The sequence below is a fragment of the Stegostoma tigrinum genome, chromosome 1, assembly GCF_030684315.1.
Source record: "Stegostoma tigrinum isolate sSteTig4 chromosome 1, sSteTig4.hap1, whole genome shotgun sequence".
In the NCBI taxonomy this organism is placed as follows: domain Eukaryota; kingdom Metazoa; phylum Chordata; class Chondrichthyes; order Orectolobiformes; family Stegostomatidae; genus Stegostoma; species Stegostoma tigrinum.
This window is the reverse complement of record NC_081354.1, coordinates 160124148-160139336: the sequence shown is the minus strand read 5'-3', so window position 1 is coordinate 160139336 and position 15189 is coordinate 160124148. Positions and strand designations below refer to the sequence as shown.

The 15189-nt window shown below is 49.2% G+C and overlaps 1 protein-coding gene across 10 annotated transcripts in view; it reads left to right on the top strand.

Annotated features, from left to right (window-relative positions):
- ctif (CBP80/20-dependent translation initiation factor) overlaps window positions 1-15189 on the top strand; it is a 357703-nt gene that overhangs the window by 227434 nt on the left and 115080 nt on the right. For 8 of the 10 annotated variants that reach the window (XM_059649773.1, XM_059649791.1, XM_059649774.1 and 5 more), the window contains 2 exons: window positions 1849-1922; window positions 3677-3784. In XM_059649773.1, the coding sequence (XP_059505756.1) occupies window positions 1849-1922; window positions 3677-3784 (182 nt within the window). The remainder of the gene's footprint in view (window positions 1-1848; window positions 1923-3676; window positions 3785-15189) is intronic. The other 2 variants (XM_059649797.1, XM_059649795.1) reach the window with 1 other exon arrangement.

Sequence of the window (15189 nt, the reverse complement as noted above, 5' to 3'; positions counted from 1 at the left end):
ATCAGGGTAGGACTTAGGCACTTAATGGTAAGGTCCTGGGGAGGGTTGCTGAACAAAGAGACCTTGGAGTGCAGGTTCATAGTTGATTGAATGTAAAGTCACAGGTCGACAGGTTAGTGAACAAGGTGTTTGGTATGCTTGCCTTTATTGGTCAGTGCATTGAGTATAGGAGTTGGGAGTCATGTTGCGTCTGTGCAGGACATTAGTTAGTCCACTTTTGGAATACTGCATGCAATTCTGGTCTCTTTGCAATGGAGAGAATGTTGTGAAACTTGAAAGGGTTCAGAAAAGATTTACAAGGATGTTGCCAGGGTTGGAGGGTTTGAGCTGTAGGGAGAGGCTGAATAGACTGGGGCGATTTTCTCTGGAGATTCAGAGGCTGAGGGATAACCATATAGAGGTTTATAAAATCATGAGGCGCATGGATAGAGTAAATAGATAAAGTCTTTTCCCCAGGGAGTGGGAGTCCAAAACTAGAGGGCTTAGATTTAAGGTGAGAGAGGAAAGATTTAAAAGGGGCAACTTGTTCATGCAGTGAGTGGTGCGTATATGACATGAGCTGCCAAAAGAAGTGACGGAGGCTGGTACAATTACAGCATTTTAAAATGCATCTGGATGAGTATATGAAAAGGAAGTGTTTAGAGGGGTATATGGGTCAAATGCTGGGTAAATGGAGCTAGATTTATTTAGGCTGTCTGATCAGTGTGGATGAGTTGGACTGAAGGGTCTGTTTCCATGCGGTATATAGAACATAGAACATTGCAGCACAGTACAGGCCCTTCGTCCCTCGATAAGTTATGATGTTAAGAGTTAGAATTAGGTTTATTTTCACATGTATCCACATGAATGCAGTGAAAAGTTTACAATGGTGCCATCTTGCGTACAAGGCACTTCAATACAAAATCACATAAATTAGAATTGTAAGGAAATAAAAATTTCAAGATTACAGCCCTGCAAGCAGACCGCGCCTACCTCCAGAGGCCAACCTCCAGACCACGCTGTGACCTCGACTCTGCCACCCGTCAAGTCCCCGCTGCGAGCCAATTGCAGTCCCACTCCAAGCACAATGCCCTGCCACAGCCAGCCGTCCACCAACTCTGCTCCGTCCACAACATCAGAAGGTGAAAGAAAAGATAAAGGATGGAAAAAGAGAGAGAGAGAATAAAGGCCTGCAGTATATGGATTCAGAACCCCTAACAATTTTATCGCAGAGGCAATCTGTATGAATGTAGTTATGAACAAAGGAAGTTTTACTTGACATTTAACCTGACAATCCTTGGCATTGGTGCTGAAAATAAAGTTTTCATTATGGAGGCTTGTCACTCAGACTAAACAAAAACAATTAATCAAAGCTTGATGAAGTTGAACAATTTACCAATACGATCAGAGTGTAGCTGCACTGAAGCAATATGTTAGATTCAAAACACAAAGAAAACTAAGATCCCAGTTCAAGGGCTAAGTAGAATTTGCATATAAATAGCAACTTTGAGACCTGGAACCTGCTTCACCATTCTATTATGTCATAGTAGAATTGTACTCAACTTGTCTTTGCCGTCTCTTTAATATCTGCACCTAACAAATCTGTTGATTTCAGTTTTGAACATTCTGATTGAGCCAGCAATCTCATTCGAACACTTCTCCGTGCTGCACTGAATTGTCAGTCTCAACTATCTATTCAAGCCACTTAATTGGGCTTCAACCCATGACCCTTTATTCAAGAAGTGAAATTGTTACCACTGCAAGAAGGCTAGCACCACCACACTACACATTTTATTTTCTGCAATTATTTAACATTAGTGGTTATTCTTATGCAAATACTCATTTTGTGATGCTTTCCTCCATTTGTAGAACTGTAACCAAGAGACGTCTTATGATATTCTGGGGACAGATATCTGGGCAGTTAATACTTTTGAGAATGCAAGGTATGTGGCTTTTTTACATTTTATATCCAGTCCTCTCACCCCAACCCCCATCCCCTGCTGTTCTCAATGATTCACCAAAATTCCTTTATTCCGAATGGTAGATGAACTTTCTTATTGAGATTGAATTTAGCTTTTCCTGTTCTGTCACTAGATTCACCATTTCCCATTCTGAACAATATGCAACTCACCTCCCAGAACAGGCATTAGCATGTTTCAGAGATAGTAGGAATTGCAGATGCTGGAGAATCTGAGATAACAAGGTGTAGAGCGGGATGAACACAGCAGGCCAGGCAGCATCAGAGGAGCAGGAAGGCTGATGTTTCGGGCCTAGACCCTTCTTCAGGTGTCTAGCCCGAAACGTTGACCTTCCTGCTCTTCTGATGCTGCTTGGCCTGCTGTGTTCATCCCGATCTACACCTTGTTATCTCAGGCATTAGCATGTGATGCTTTTTGTAGTTCAGAGATGTGTGATTAATCTCTTGGACTGTTCTGTGCACAACCAGATCAGACGTCCACATACAGTGGAAAGGCATTCGTATTTTAATAATAGTGATGCTTTATCTTCAGGTGGTGCTGAGCTTGAAACAGAAAGACTACAAGAAGTAAAAGCAGCAGAGGAAACTGAATATGTGAATCTATCTTTGTATCTCACACGGGGGTGATCATGACTGGAACATGGAAATTGTTGTGACTTCCGGAATTCTAATTTAAATAATGTACTAACCCTTGTAGTATCAGTATCTCCAGGGAGCTCTATGTTTTCTAGGTCAACCAGTTTTAAAAATAACTTCAACTTACAAAAATAGAGTCCCCGATACTATAGAAATAATGTGACTTAGTAGGTAACTTGAATAATTTGATATTGTACTGACATAATGCTCAGTTTTAATAAACTATGCAAACAATATTCTTACGGGTTTTGAATCCATAAAACCAACTCATTGATAAAGGACAGAGAAGAGGCAACAAATCTTCTTCCCAGGAAATTACAATTGAAGAAGCACAATTCTATCTCCCTCTCGCTTGCTTTGTCCTCCATTGTCAACACATTCTGTCCCATCCTGCTTGTGTGCAAATTGTGGCATCAGTGTACAACTGTCTGTTATTCTGATCTTGTCCTTCTTCATACTGAACATTTCCCATTAAACAATGGCTTTTACACATCTTTATATGTAACAGCTGTGATCTGGTGCTGTTTGTTGTTAAAATTGCCGAAAGGCTTTGCCAAGTATTGGACAGAAAGAAAAATAGCAACTTTCATCTTCCAAGCTTGGGAGAGTTCTAGTGCAGTTCTTTCTGTCATAGCTATAACTACATGTTTGAAGAGCTGAACCTTCTAATGCTTTGTTAAAAAAAAGTTGGTGCAAAAAACAGTTCACAAACAATTGCTTCCTTTCACATCGTGAACCCTTTTCAGAGTAGGGCAAAAGAAGCCTAACTTGAGAGCATGTCACTCATTCGTTCAAGTTGGTACTGAATGTGGGGTGAGAGCTGAGGTAAAGAAGCCAGAGAGGGACATCTCCGGAAAGATACAGGTTATTAACCAAAAACATAAACAGATGGGGAGAAGGGAGTCCGTTTGGTACATCCTCTATTCCTCTGTAAAGCAGAGTGAATAAGGAAATTTCCTGTTCAACTGAAGACAGACTTTTGTGGGCCTGTTCCTCTGGAAGCCAGAGATTAGTTTGAAGACTGCGTAGTTGGCTGCAGTCCTGTTTCCCTATGAGTTATAATGTGCGGGTTTTTTCTTACAGTGGAGCAACATGGGATCTACAGCCTGAGAAATTAGATTTCACCAACTCGTTTCATCGAAAGCATTTACAAAACGCTTCCAAGTACCTCCCCCACATTGATCAAGAAGGGTAAGTATCAAACCTCCAAATGTCAAAGGGCATTTCTTGACATTTCTTCCTTTTGGAGAACCTAATCCCCACAATTTCCTCTTGGATGCACTCAAAATGAACACATTGTTTTCTTGAGACTGAGAGGAGGGAAAGCAGTCTGTGGAGGAGCATTCTCTTTGTTCTTCAGAATTCTGCATGAACCACTTTAGATAGGAAATCCCATTGTATGAGAAGTTGCATCCTGGCCTCCAGTATTATATGTACCCAGGATGTGAACATTATTGACAAGCTTGACATTTGTTGGCCATCTGAGCTTGCCCTGTGAAGATGGTGGCGATGCTTCTTTTTGCTTAATAGTGCGATAAGACTGACTTGTTTGGCCAATTCAGGGAGTAGTTAAAAATCAAACACGTCAATTGCCCACAGAAAACATTCTTTACTGGTGTGTATAGTTTCATGGAAGAGAGTCTGATTTCTGCTTCACATGGACACCAATGATTTTTTTCCTTCGTTTACATGTTCTGTGCTGGGGCCCTCTAACATGCTTTCACTATGTTTTTGGCATTGATATTTAGTTTTTTAGTCAGATGGAGTACAGGCCAAATGCAAAGTTTAACTTTCTGTAACCTTCCCCACATAGTGACCTCTGATACATCAGTGATCATATCCCTCAGCGTCTGCCTGTCTGAGATCAGTGCCACATTATCATGTGCGGTTTTGTGGTGAAGATCCACATAACAGAAGCAGCAGTGTTCAAATTGTTTAGGATACATGGAGTTATATTCGCTGGCTGGGGACAAGATTTGAATCAAGATTTCTTGGATGAATGGACAATTAATCACTATGATCAGTGATTATTTACTGTTTCATCCAGTCTCCTATGTTTGAATGTATTTTCATTCTTTAACCTAACCCAAGTGCTACTGGATCGCAATTGCATTATTTGCTGTCAAACTTTTTCTGAAGTGTAGTGCCCAAAGTTGACAAAAAGCTCCAGTTGAGGCTAATCCAGTGTTCCATGTAAGTTTAACATAACATCCTTGCTTTTATGTTGTCTGTCTCAGTTAATGTAGCCTAGGATGCTGTATGTTTAATCTAAGTATGTTCTCAACCTGTCCTGTCAGTTTCAATGATTTATGCACATTCATATTCAGGTCCCTCTGCTGTTGTACACCTTGGAATTGTACCCTTGCTTTTAGACCACGTTTCTATGTTCTTTCCACCAAAATTAATCTTTTCATGTACACTGATTAAATTTTATTTGGTAATAGTCTGCCCATTTCACCAATTTGATTGTGTCCTTTTGAAATTCTACACATTTCTCCCTACAGGTACAATACTTCGAAATTTCATATCAACTGAACATTTTGAATTGTGCCCTTTACGACGAGGTCTTGGTGCAAATGTATATCATGAAGAGGAAGGCTGTCAAAACTGATTGTTGAGAAACTCAAACCTTCCTCCAGCTGGAGAGTGCCCATTAACCACAACTGTCTCCTTAACTCAGATAATTTTGTATCTATGTTACTACTGTCCCTTTTATGCTGACAAGGCTGTTGTGTGGCACTGTATCAAATGCCTTTGGAAATTCATTATACCACAGCCAAAAATATTACCATTATTGACACTACCTATTGATATCTTCAAAAATCTCAAGCAAGGTAGTTATACATGATTTGTCCATAACAAATGAGAAGAATCATACAGTACTATACAATATGTATTAGAATGCAACACAGTTACAGGCCCTTTGGCCCACCAAGCCTGCACCAATCTCTAATCCTTGTTTAGAACCACGACTTTTTGCCCATACACTGTTTCTGTCCCTCTGTTTGCCTCACGTTCGTGGGTCTATCAAGAAATGCTTCAAAACGTTGCTAACGTGCCTGCTCCCACCACATAGAACATAGAACACTGCAGCGCAGTATAGGCCCTTCGGCCCTCAATGTTGCACCGATCTGTGAAACCAAACTGAAGCCCGTCTAACCTACTGTATTTCATTATTATCCATATGTTTATCCAATGACCAGTTAAATGCCATTAACATGCCACCTCCACTGGCAGTGCATTCCAGCCATCCACTACCCTCTGTGTGAAAAAGTTTCCCTGCCCTTCTCCCCTTATTTTCTCCCTCGCACCTTGAACCTGTGCCCTCTTCTAGTATGCCTTTCCACCTGGGGGAAAACACCTCTGACTATACCCCCTATCTATACCTCTCATAATTTTGTACACGTCTATCAGGTCGCTCCTCAGCCTCTGCCTTTCCAGTGAAATCAATCCAAATTTATTTGACCTCACCTCATAATTAAAACCCTCCAGACCAAGCAACATCCTGGTAAACCTTCTTTGTCCCCCTCTCCAAAGCATCCACGTCCTTCTGATAGTATGGCGACCAGAACTGCATGCAATGTTCCAAATGTGGTTGAACTAAAGTTTTACACAGCTGGATGTGAGTTTGCTCGCTGAGCTGGAAGGTTAGTTTTCAGACGTTTCGTCACCTTTTTTTTTTATTTGAAAAAATATACTTTATTCGTAAGATGTACAAAAAATAAAACATATTTACACACCTACCCAGTCATGCAAGCCGCTCCGGGTTACCCAGGGGGTACGTACACCAACTAAAGGAAAAAAACAAAGAAGAAAACAAAACAAAGCAAAGAAAACACCCCGGCAGTCGTCACCCCGCACATTCCCTGTTGGCCCCCTGACCAGTTGGGGAAGGCGCCAGCTGGGCCCAGTTACCAGATAGGGTTTTTTTTCTATTCTGGACGAGGAGTTTCATACGGTGGTCTTTCCCCACCGCGCCTTGGCGGCGGCTGCCCCAAGCTTTAGCGCATCCCTCAGCACGTAGTCCTGGACCTTGGAGTGCACCAGTCTGCAACACTCGGTCGGGTTCAGTTCTTTCAGCTGGCAGACCAGCAAGTTGCGGGCAGACCAAAGAGCGTCTTTCACCGCATTGATGGTCCTCCAGGCGCAGTTGATGTTGGTCTCGGTGTGCGTCCCCGGAAACAGCTCGTAGAGCATGGAGTCCCGCGTCACGGGGCTGCTCGGGACGAACCTCGACAAATACCACTGCATCCCCCTCCAGACCTCCTGCGCATAGGCACACTCCAGAAGGAGGTGATCGACAGTCTCGTCCCCCCCGCAGCCACCTCGAGGGCAGCGTGCGGTGGTGCAGAGATTCCGGGCATGCATAAAGGATCTCACTGGCAGAGCCCCTCTCACCGCCAGCCAAGCAATGTCCTTGTGCTTGTTTGAAAGTTCTGGCGATGAGGCATTCTGCCAAACGACTTTGGCAGTCCATGTGGGAAACCACACGACGGGATCCACCCTCTCCTTTTCCCGAAGGGTCTCGAGGATACTACGTGCTGACCACTGCCTGACGGCCTTGTGGTCAAAGGTGTTTCCTTTCAAAAATTTCTCCACGAAGGACAGGTGGTACGGAACGGTCCAACTACTCGGAGCGTTCCGCAGCAACAAGGCCAGGCCCATCCTTCGCAACACCGGGGACAGGTAGAACCTCAGTAAGTAGTGATACTTGGTGTTTGCGTACTGAGGATCTATGCACAGTTTGATGCAGCCGCACACAAAGGTAGTCGTCAGGGCGAGGGTGGCATTCGGTACGCCCTTTCCCCCATTTTCCAGGTCTTTGTACATGGTGTCTCTGCGGACCCGGTCCATCCTCGACCCCCAAATGAAGTGGAAGATGGCCCGGGTGACTGCAGCGGCGCAGGTCCAGGGAATAGGCCAGGCCTGCGCCATATACAACAGTACTGAAAGCCCCTCGCACCTGACAACCAGGTTCTTACCCGTGATGGAGAGGGACCGGAGCATCTACCTGCCCAGCTTCTGCCTCAGTTTGGTGATACGCTCCTCCCAAGTCTTAGTGCACGCCCCAGCTCCACCAAACCAAACACCTAGCACCGTCAGGTAGTCTGTCCTGACGGTGAAGGGGATGAAGGAGCGGTCGTCCCAGTTCCCGAAGAACATGACCTCGCTCTTACCCCTATTGACTTTGGCACCCGAGGCCAGTTCAAACTGGCCGCAGATGTCCAATAGCCTACTCACTGACCGACGATCGGTGCAGAAGACGGCGACATCGTCCATGTACAGTGAGGTCTTGACCTGAAGGCCTCCGCTGCCTGGGATAGTCACGCCCTTCAGGCTCACATCCTTCCTGATGGATGTGGTGAAGGGCTCCACACAGCACACGAACAAGGCAGGAGAGAGTGGGCAGCCCTGCCTGACTCCAGATCTAACAGGAAAACTGTCTGATTCCCACCCGTTGATCGAGACTGCGCTAACGATGTTGGCGTAGAGCAGCCAAATCCAATTGCGGATACCCTCCCCAAACCCCAATTTGGAGAGGACGTCCCTCATGTAAGCATGAGAGACCCTGTCGAAGGCCTTCTCCTAGTCCAGGCTGACGAGGCAGGTGTCCACCCGCCTGTCCTGTACGTAGGCGATCGTATCCCTGATGAGCGCGAGGCTCTCAGCGATCTTCCTGCCCGGCACAGCACAGGTTTGGTCAGGGTGAATCACCGACTCCAGGACAGACCTGACCCGGTTGGCTATGACCTTGGCCAGGATTTTGTAGTCCACGTTCAATAATGAAATGGGACTCCAATTCTTAATTTCTTCCCTCTCCCCCTTCCTCTTGTAAATGAGGGTGATGATGCCCTTCCTCATGGACTTGCACATTTCCCCTGCCCGAAGCGCACTATCGTACACCTCCAGCAGGTCCTGGCCGACCAGGTCCCACAGAGCGGAATACAGCTCGACCGGTAAGCGGTCGCTTCCGGGAGTCCTGTTCCTCTCCAAGGACTTGAGGGCTTTGGTCAGCTCATCCAGGGATATCGGCCGGTCCAGCCACTCCCTCATGCCGTCGTCTAAGACCTCCGTGATAGACGACAGGAATGACTCGGAGGCCGTGCTGTCCTTGGGCTTCGTGTCGTACAGTCCGGCATAGAAGGATCTGCTGATCCTCAAAATGTCGGGCCGAGACGACGTCACCGAGCCGTCGTCCTCCTTCAGCCGGCTAAGCACAGAGCTCTCTTTGTGCACCTTCTGAAAGAAGAAACACGAACACGTCTCGTCCTGCTCCACGGAGCGGACCCTGGACCAGAAGATTATCCTGGAGGCCTCCGCGGCGAAGAGCGAGGCTTGCTGGCCCCGCACCTCACGGAGGTCCTCCGTGACATCGACCCCCATCAACTGCAGAAGGAGCAGGTTCTGCACCCTTTTCTGGAGTCGCGACAGCTTTCCCCGCCTCTCTCTTGCCTTCTGAACACCCTTGAGGACAAAGAACCTCTTGATGTTCTCCTTCACCGTCTCCCACCAGTCGCCCGGAGACTCAGAGGGGTTTCACGGTTCTCCAACCGGCGTACTCCCTCTTAAGCTCCTCGACGTTCTCTGGGGTCAACAGAGTCGTGTTGAGCTTCCACGTCCCCATGCCAGCCTGCTGGTCATCCTGTAAGTGACAGTCGGCCAGCAGGAGGCAGTGGTCAGAGAAGAACACCGGCTCGACGCGGTGGACCTGACCGAGAACGCCCGTGACACAAACAGGAAGTCTATCCTTGAGCGGATAGACCCGTCTGGCCGCGACCAGGTGTACCTCCGCTGCGCTCCGTCTGCAGGGGTGCTGAAGACGTCAAGCAGTTTGGCGTCCTTCACCGTGCCCATCAGGAATCTGGACGTGACGTCCAGTTGACTCCCCCCACCCGCTGTCCCCACGCCGGATCTTCCATCTGCATCGATGATGCAGTTGAGGTCTCCGCCTAGGATGACCGGCCTGGACATAGCCAGCAAGGGTGGAAGCCGCTGCAGGACGGCCAACCGCTCACTCCGTACCGCTGGGGCGTACACGTTGATCAGCCTCAGGGGAGTGTTCCTGTAGGTGACATCAGCCACTAGGAGGCGCCCCTCCACCACCTCCTGAACTTGAGAGATGGTGAAGTTGCGCCCCTGCAGCAGAATAGCCAGGCCCGAGGAGCGACAGTCGTTACCCCCCGACCAGATCGAAGGCCCACAGGTCCAGGCGCCGGACCATTTCCTGTACCTGCTGAGGTGCGGTATCCCGCACTCCTGCAGAAACAGGAGGTCCGCCTCGATGGTGGTCAGGTAAGCCAACGTGGACACATATCTTGCGGTGGACTTGACGCTGCGCACATTAATGCTTGCAACTTGTACCCCCATTGTGGGCAGTGACCGCAGTACCCTCCCCAAGTCCAAGGTTCAGCCCCTCCATTTGGCCCTTCATGCCCATTGCCCGGGCCAACTGCTGGACGCTCTCCGGGCTCAGGAAACCGTCCGTGCTGCCTTCCGGGTGGCATCCCCCCGTCAGGGGTGCGGAGGCAGGAGGGTCCGGCTCTGGGTCAGGCTGGGGACGCGCTGTTTTCTCCTTCCCGCCTGGAAGTTCTGGGGGGCCCTCCAGTGCCCCAGCGGCACTTGACTGGGTGTCGGAGGGAGCCTCAGGACGCCTCCCATCACCTGGAAGCGGGGTGCTGCTTTCCTTCTCCCTCGAGATCTTTAACTCCTGCTTCTGGTGGGTCCTCTCCGAATCCCCCTCGTCAGAGGAGCTCTTATAGCCCCTCTGTAGCTGCCTCTTCCCGCCTGATGGTTGCGGTTCCTGGGCCCGTCGACGCACCTTCCTCCTCGCTTTCCGGACTGTTGTCCGCTCCCCTGGGTCGCCTGTCGCCGCCTCCATTGACTCCGGGTTGTCGGGGGGGAGCGGAGCCTGCAGTGGTGCTTTGCTGGCCTCGGGCCCATCCTGCGGGGCTGGGCCCTCCTGCGCGGCCTGGCCCTCCTGCTCATTAGTGGGGTCCCTGCAGGGCCCTGGTGCCTTCCTCTCCTCCGGGGGCGCTGGCCCCGCATTGCCCCTGCCGGCGACCTGGGCGTAGGTGGTCCCCCGCTGCGGGCATGCCCTATAGAGGTGGCCCGCTTCCCCGCAAAGGTTGCAGCTTTTCTCTTGTGGGCAATCCTTTGCAAGGTGTCCCTCCTCCCTGCAGATGGTGGCTTTGCAGTCAGCTGCCACGTGACCTGACCTACCACAGGCATGGCAGAAATAGGTTGCCCTGCATAGATCAGGTAGCCCTTGCTCCCGCCGATCGCGAAGCTGGACGGTGGGTGTGCGACATTCCCGTCTGCGCCCATCCTCAGCGTCACCTTGACCTGCCTCTTACTCGTCCAGATCCCGAAGGGGTCCATGCTGTTGGTTAGGTCCCCTTCCACCTTCACATACCTTCCGAGGAAGGTCAGGACATCAACTGCTGGCACATGCGGGTTGTACATGTGTACAGTCACCATACGGCTCCTCTGCGCTGGCATCACAAACAGCGGGACAGTGGTCAATACAGAGAGGGGGCCCTCACCTCCTTTCTCCTTGAAAACCTCCTGGAAGCGCTCGCAAAGCTTGGCACTCCTGAAGGTTACATCGTAAAAACCTCCTCTGGGGAAATCCTGCAGGCAGCAAATGTCCGCAGCAGTGAACCCACAACAGTCCAACAGGACCATCTTCACGAAGAAGGTGCGGTCCACAGGTGCACCTTCATCCACCTTCTTTACGGAAACACGGATGGTGTTCCGGACCCCCTGACCTGGGGCACGAGCACTTGCCGCAGCCATCGTTGCAGGTTGGCTGCTCCCCTGAACCAGCGTTAGGCCGAAGCCAGCATTAAGATCCACTGGTCGCAAGGGTGCACAGCCAACCTGACGTCCTCGTTTCACCTCCAAGACAGCACACTCCTCCTCCCGGTCAACAAGAGAGTGGGTCTTTATTTTGTTCCGGATGTAAGCTGGTTCACTGAGCTGTTAGGTTTGTTCCCAGATGTTTTGTCACCATTCTAGGTAACATCAACAGTCAGCCTCCGACAAAGCGCTGGTGATATGTCCCGCTTTCTATTTATCTGCTTAGGTTTCCTTGGGTTGGTGATGTCATTTCCTGTGTTGGTGATGTCATTTCCTGTTCTTTTTCTCAGGGGATGGTAGATTGGCTCCAAATCAATGTGTTTGTTGATGGAGTTCTGGTTGGAATGCCACGCTTCTAGGAATTCTCGTGCATGTCTCTGTTTGGCTTGTCCTAGAATGGATGTGTTGTCCCAATCAAAGTGGTGTCCTTCCTCATCTGTATGTAAGGATACTAGTGATAGTGGGTCATGTTGTTTTGTGGCTAGTTGATGTTCATGTATCCTGGTGGCTAGCTTTCTGCCAGTTTGTCCAATGTAGTGTTTAAACAGATAAATAGAAAGCGGGACATAACACCAGCGCTTCGTCGGAGGCTCACTGATGATGTTACCTGGAATGGTGATGAAACGTCTGAAAACTAACCTTCCAACTCAGCGAGCAAACTCACATCCAGAACCTCAACCTGAGCTACAAATCTTCTCAAAACTCGCTTTTACACAGCTATAACATAGCTTACCAACTTTTATATTCGATATCCTGGCTGATGAAGGCAAGCATGCTGTATGCTTCTCGACCACCTTATCCACCTGTGTTGCCACTTTCAGGGATCTGTGGACTTGTACACCCAGATCCTTCTGTCTGTCAGTGCTGCTAAGGGTTCTACCATTTATTGCATAATTCGCACCTGAATTTGATCTTCCAAAATGCACCAGCTCACAATTGTCTGGATTAAACTTCTTCTGCCATTTCCCAGCCTAAATCTGCAATCTATCTATATCCTGCTCTATCCTTTGACAGTCCCATTCACTATCTGCATTTCCACCAACTTTGGTATCATCCATAAATTTACTAATCAGACTATCTACATTTCCTCCAGATCATTTATCTATAGTACAATCAACAAAGGCTCCAGCACTGACCCCTGTGGAAGAACGCTAGTCACCCTTCCACCACTACTGTGTCTTCTATGACTAACCCAGTTTTGAAGCCATCTAGCTAGCTCATCCAGTGACACTATGTCTGTACCAGTCTGCTTTAGGTACGTAATCAAATGCCTTACTAAAGTCCATGTGGACAGCATCCATTGCCCTTCCCTCATTAATAATCCTTGTCACCTCGCCATAAAATTCAATCAAATTGGTGAGCCATGACCTTCTTTGCACAAACCCATGCTGCCTATCACTAAAAAGTCCATTTGCTTCCAAATACGAATAAATCCTGTCTGTCAGTCTCTTCACCAACAGAACCCTCATCATTGACATCAGGCTCACTGAACTGTAATTACCTGGATTGTTTGTTGCCCTTCTTAAACAAAGAAACAACGTTGGTCGTTCTCCAGTCCTCTGGAACCTTTCCTGAGGGCAAATAGATTGCCTCAAGGCCCTGGCAGTTTCTTTCCTTGCCTCTCCCAGTAGCCTGGGACAGATCCTGTGTGGCCTGGGATCTTGTCGACCTCAATATATTTCAAGACTCCTGACACTTGCTCCTTCCTTATGTTGACCTGCCCAAGAGCACTCACACTCTTTTCCCTCACAAAAACATCCCTAATATCAGAGATAATGGGAACTGCAGATGCTGGAGATTCCAAGATAATAAAATGTGAGGCTGGATGAACACAGCAGGCCAAGCAGCATCTCAGGAGCACAAAAGCTGACGTTTCGGGCCTAGACCCTTCATCAGAGAGGGGGATGGGGGGAGGGAACTGGAATAAATAGGGAGAGAGGGGGAGGCGGACCGAAGATGGAGAGTAAAGAAGATAGGTGGAGAAGGTGTGGGTGGGGAGGTAGGGAGGGGATAGGTCAGTCCAGGGAAGACGGACAGGTCAAGGAGGTGGGATGAGGTTAGTAGGTAGCTGGGGGTGCGGCTTGGGGTGGGAGGAAGGGATGGGTGAGAGGAAGAACCGGTTAGGGAGGCAGAGACAGGTTGGACTGGTTTTGGGATGCAGTGGGTGGGGGGGAAGAGCTGGGCTGGTTGTGTGGTGCAGTGGGGGGAGGGGATGAACTGGGCTGGTTTAGGGATGCAGTGGGGGAAGGGGAGATTTTGAAACTGGTGAAGTCCACATTGATACCATATGGCTGCAGGGTTCCCAGGCGGAATATGAGTTGCTGTTCCTGCAACCTTCGGGTGGCATCATTGTGGCAGTGCAGGAGGCCCATGATGGACATGTCATCAAGAGAATGGGAGGGGGAGTGGAAATGGTTTGCGACTGGGAGGTGCAGTTGTTTGTTGCGAACTGAGCGGAGGTGTTCTGCAAAGCGGTCCCCAAGCCTCCGCTTGGTTTCCCCAATGTAGAGAAAGCCGCACCGGGTACAGTGGATGCAGTATACCACATTGGCAGATGTGCAGGTGAACCTCTGCTTAATGTGGAATGTCATCTTGGGGCCTGGGATGGGGGTGAGGGAGGAGGTGTGGGGACAAGTGTAGCATTTCCTGCGGTTGCAGGGGAAGGTGCCGGGTGTGGTGGGGTTGGAGGGCAGTGTGGAGCGAACAAGGGAGTCACGGAGAGAGTGGTCTCTCCGGAAAGCAGACAGGGGTGGGGATGGAAAAATGTCTTGGGTGGTGGGGTCGGATTGTAAATGGCGGAAGTGTCGGAGGATAATGCGTTGTATCCGGAGGTTGGTAGGGTGGTGTGTGAGAACGAGGGGGATCCTCTTGGGGCGGTTGTGGCGGGGGCAGGGTGTGAGGGATGTGTCGCGGGAAATGCGGGAGACGCGGTCAAGGGCGTTCTCAATCACCGTTGGGGGGAAGTTGCGGTCCTTAAAGAACTTGGACATCTGGGATGTGCGGGAGTGGAATGTCTTATCGTGGGAGCAGATGCGGCGGAGGCGGAGGAATTGGGAATAGGGGATGGAGTTTTTGCAGGAGGGTGGGTGGGAGGAGGTGTATTCTAGGTAGCTGTGGGAGTCGGTGGGCTTGAAATGGACATCAGTTACAAGCTGGTTGCCTGAGATGGAGACTGAGAGGTCCAGGAAGGTGAGGGATGTGCTGGAGATGGCCCAGGTGAACTGAAGGTTGGGGTGGAAGGTGTTGGTGAAGTGGATGAACTGTTCGAGCTCCTCTGGGGAGCAAGAGGCGGCGCCGATACAGTCATCAATGTACCGGAGGAAGAGGTGGGGTTTGGGGCCTGTGTAGGTGCGGAAGATGGACTGTTCCACGTAACCTACAAAGAGGCAGGCATAGCTGGGGCCCATGCGGGTGCCCATGGCCACCCCCTTAGTCTGTAGGAAGTGGGAGGAGTCAAAAGAGAAGTTGTTGCATCCCTAATATCCCTGTCTTTGGTAAATACTGATGTAAAGTACTCTTTAAGGATCTCACCCGTTTCCTCTGGCCCCACACATATTCTCCCCCCTTTATCCTTCAGTGGGACTACTCTTTCTCTAGCTACCCTCTTGCTCCTAATATGTATAAAATGCTAGGGATTCTCCATAACTCTGCTGGCCAAAGACCAGCCCTTCTAGCCCTTCTGACTCCTTGCTTGAGCTCTTTCCCATTTTCTCTATATTCTTCAAGACTTCAACTGT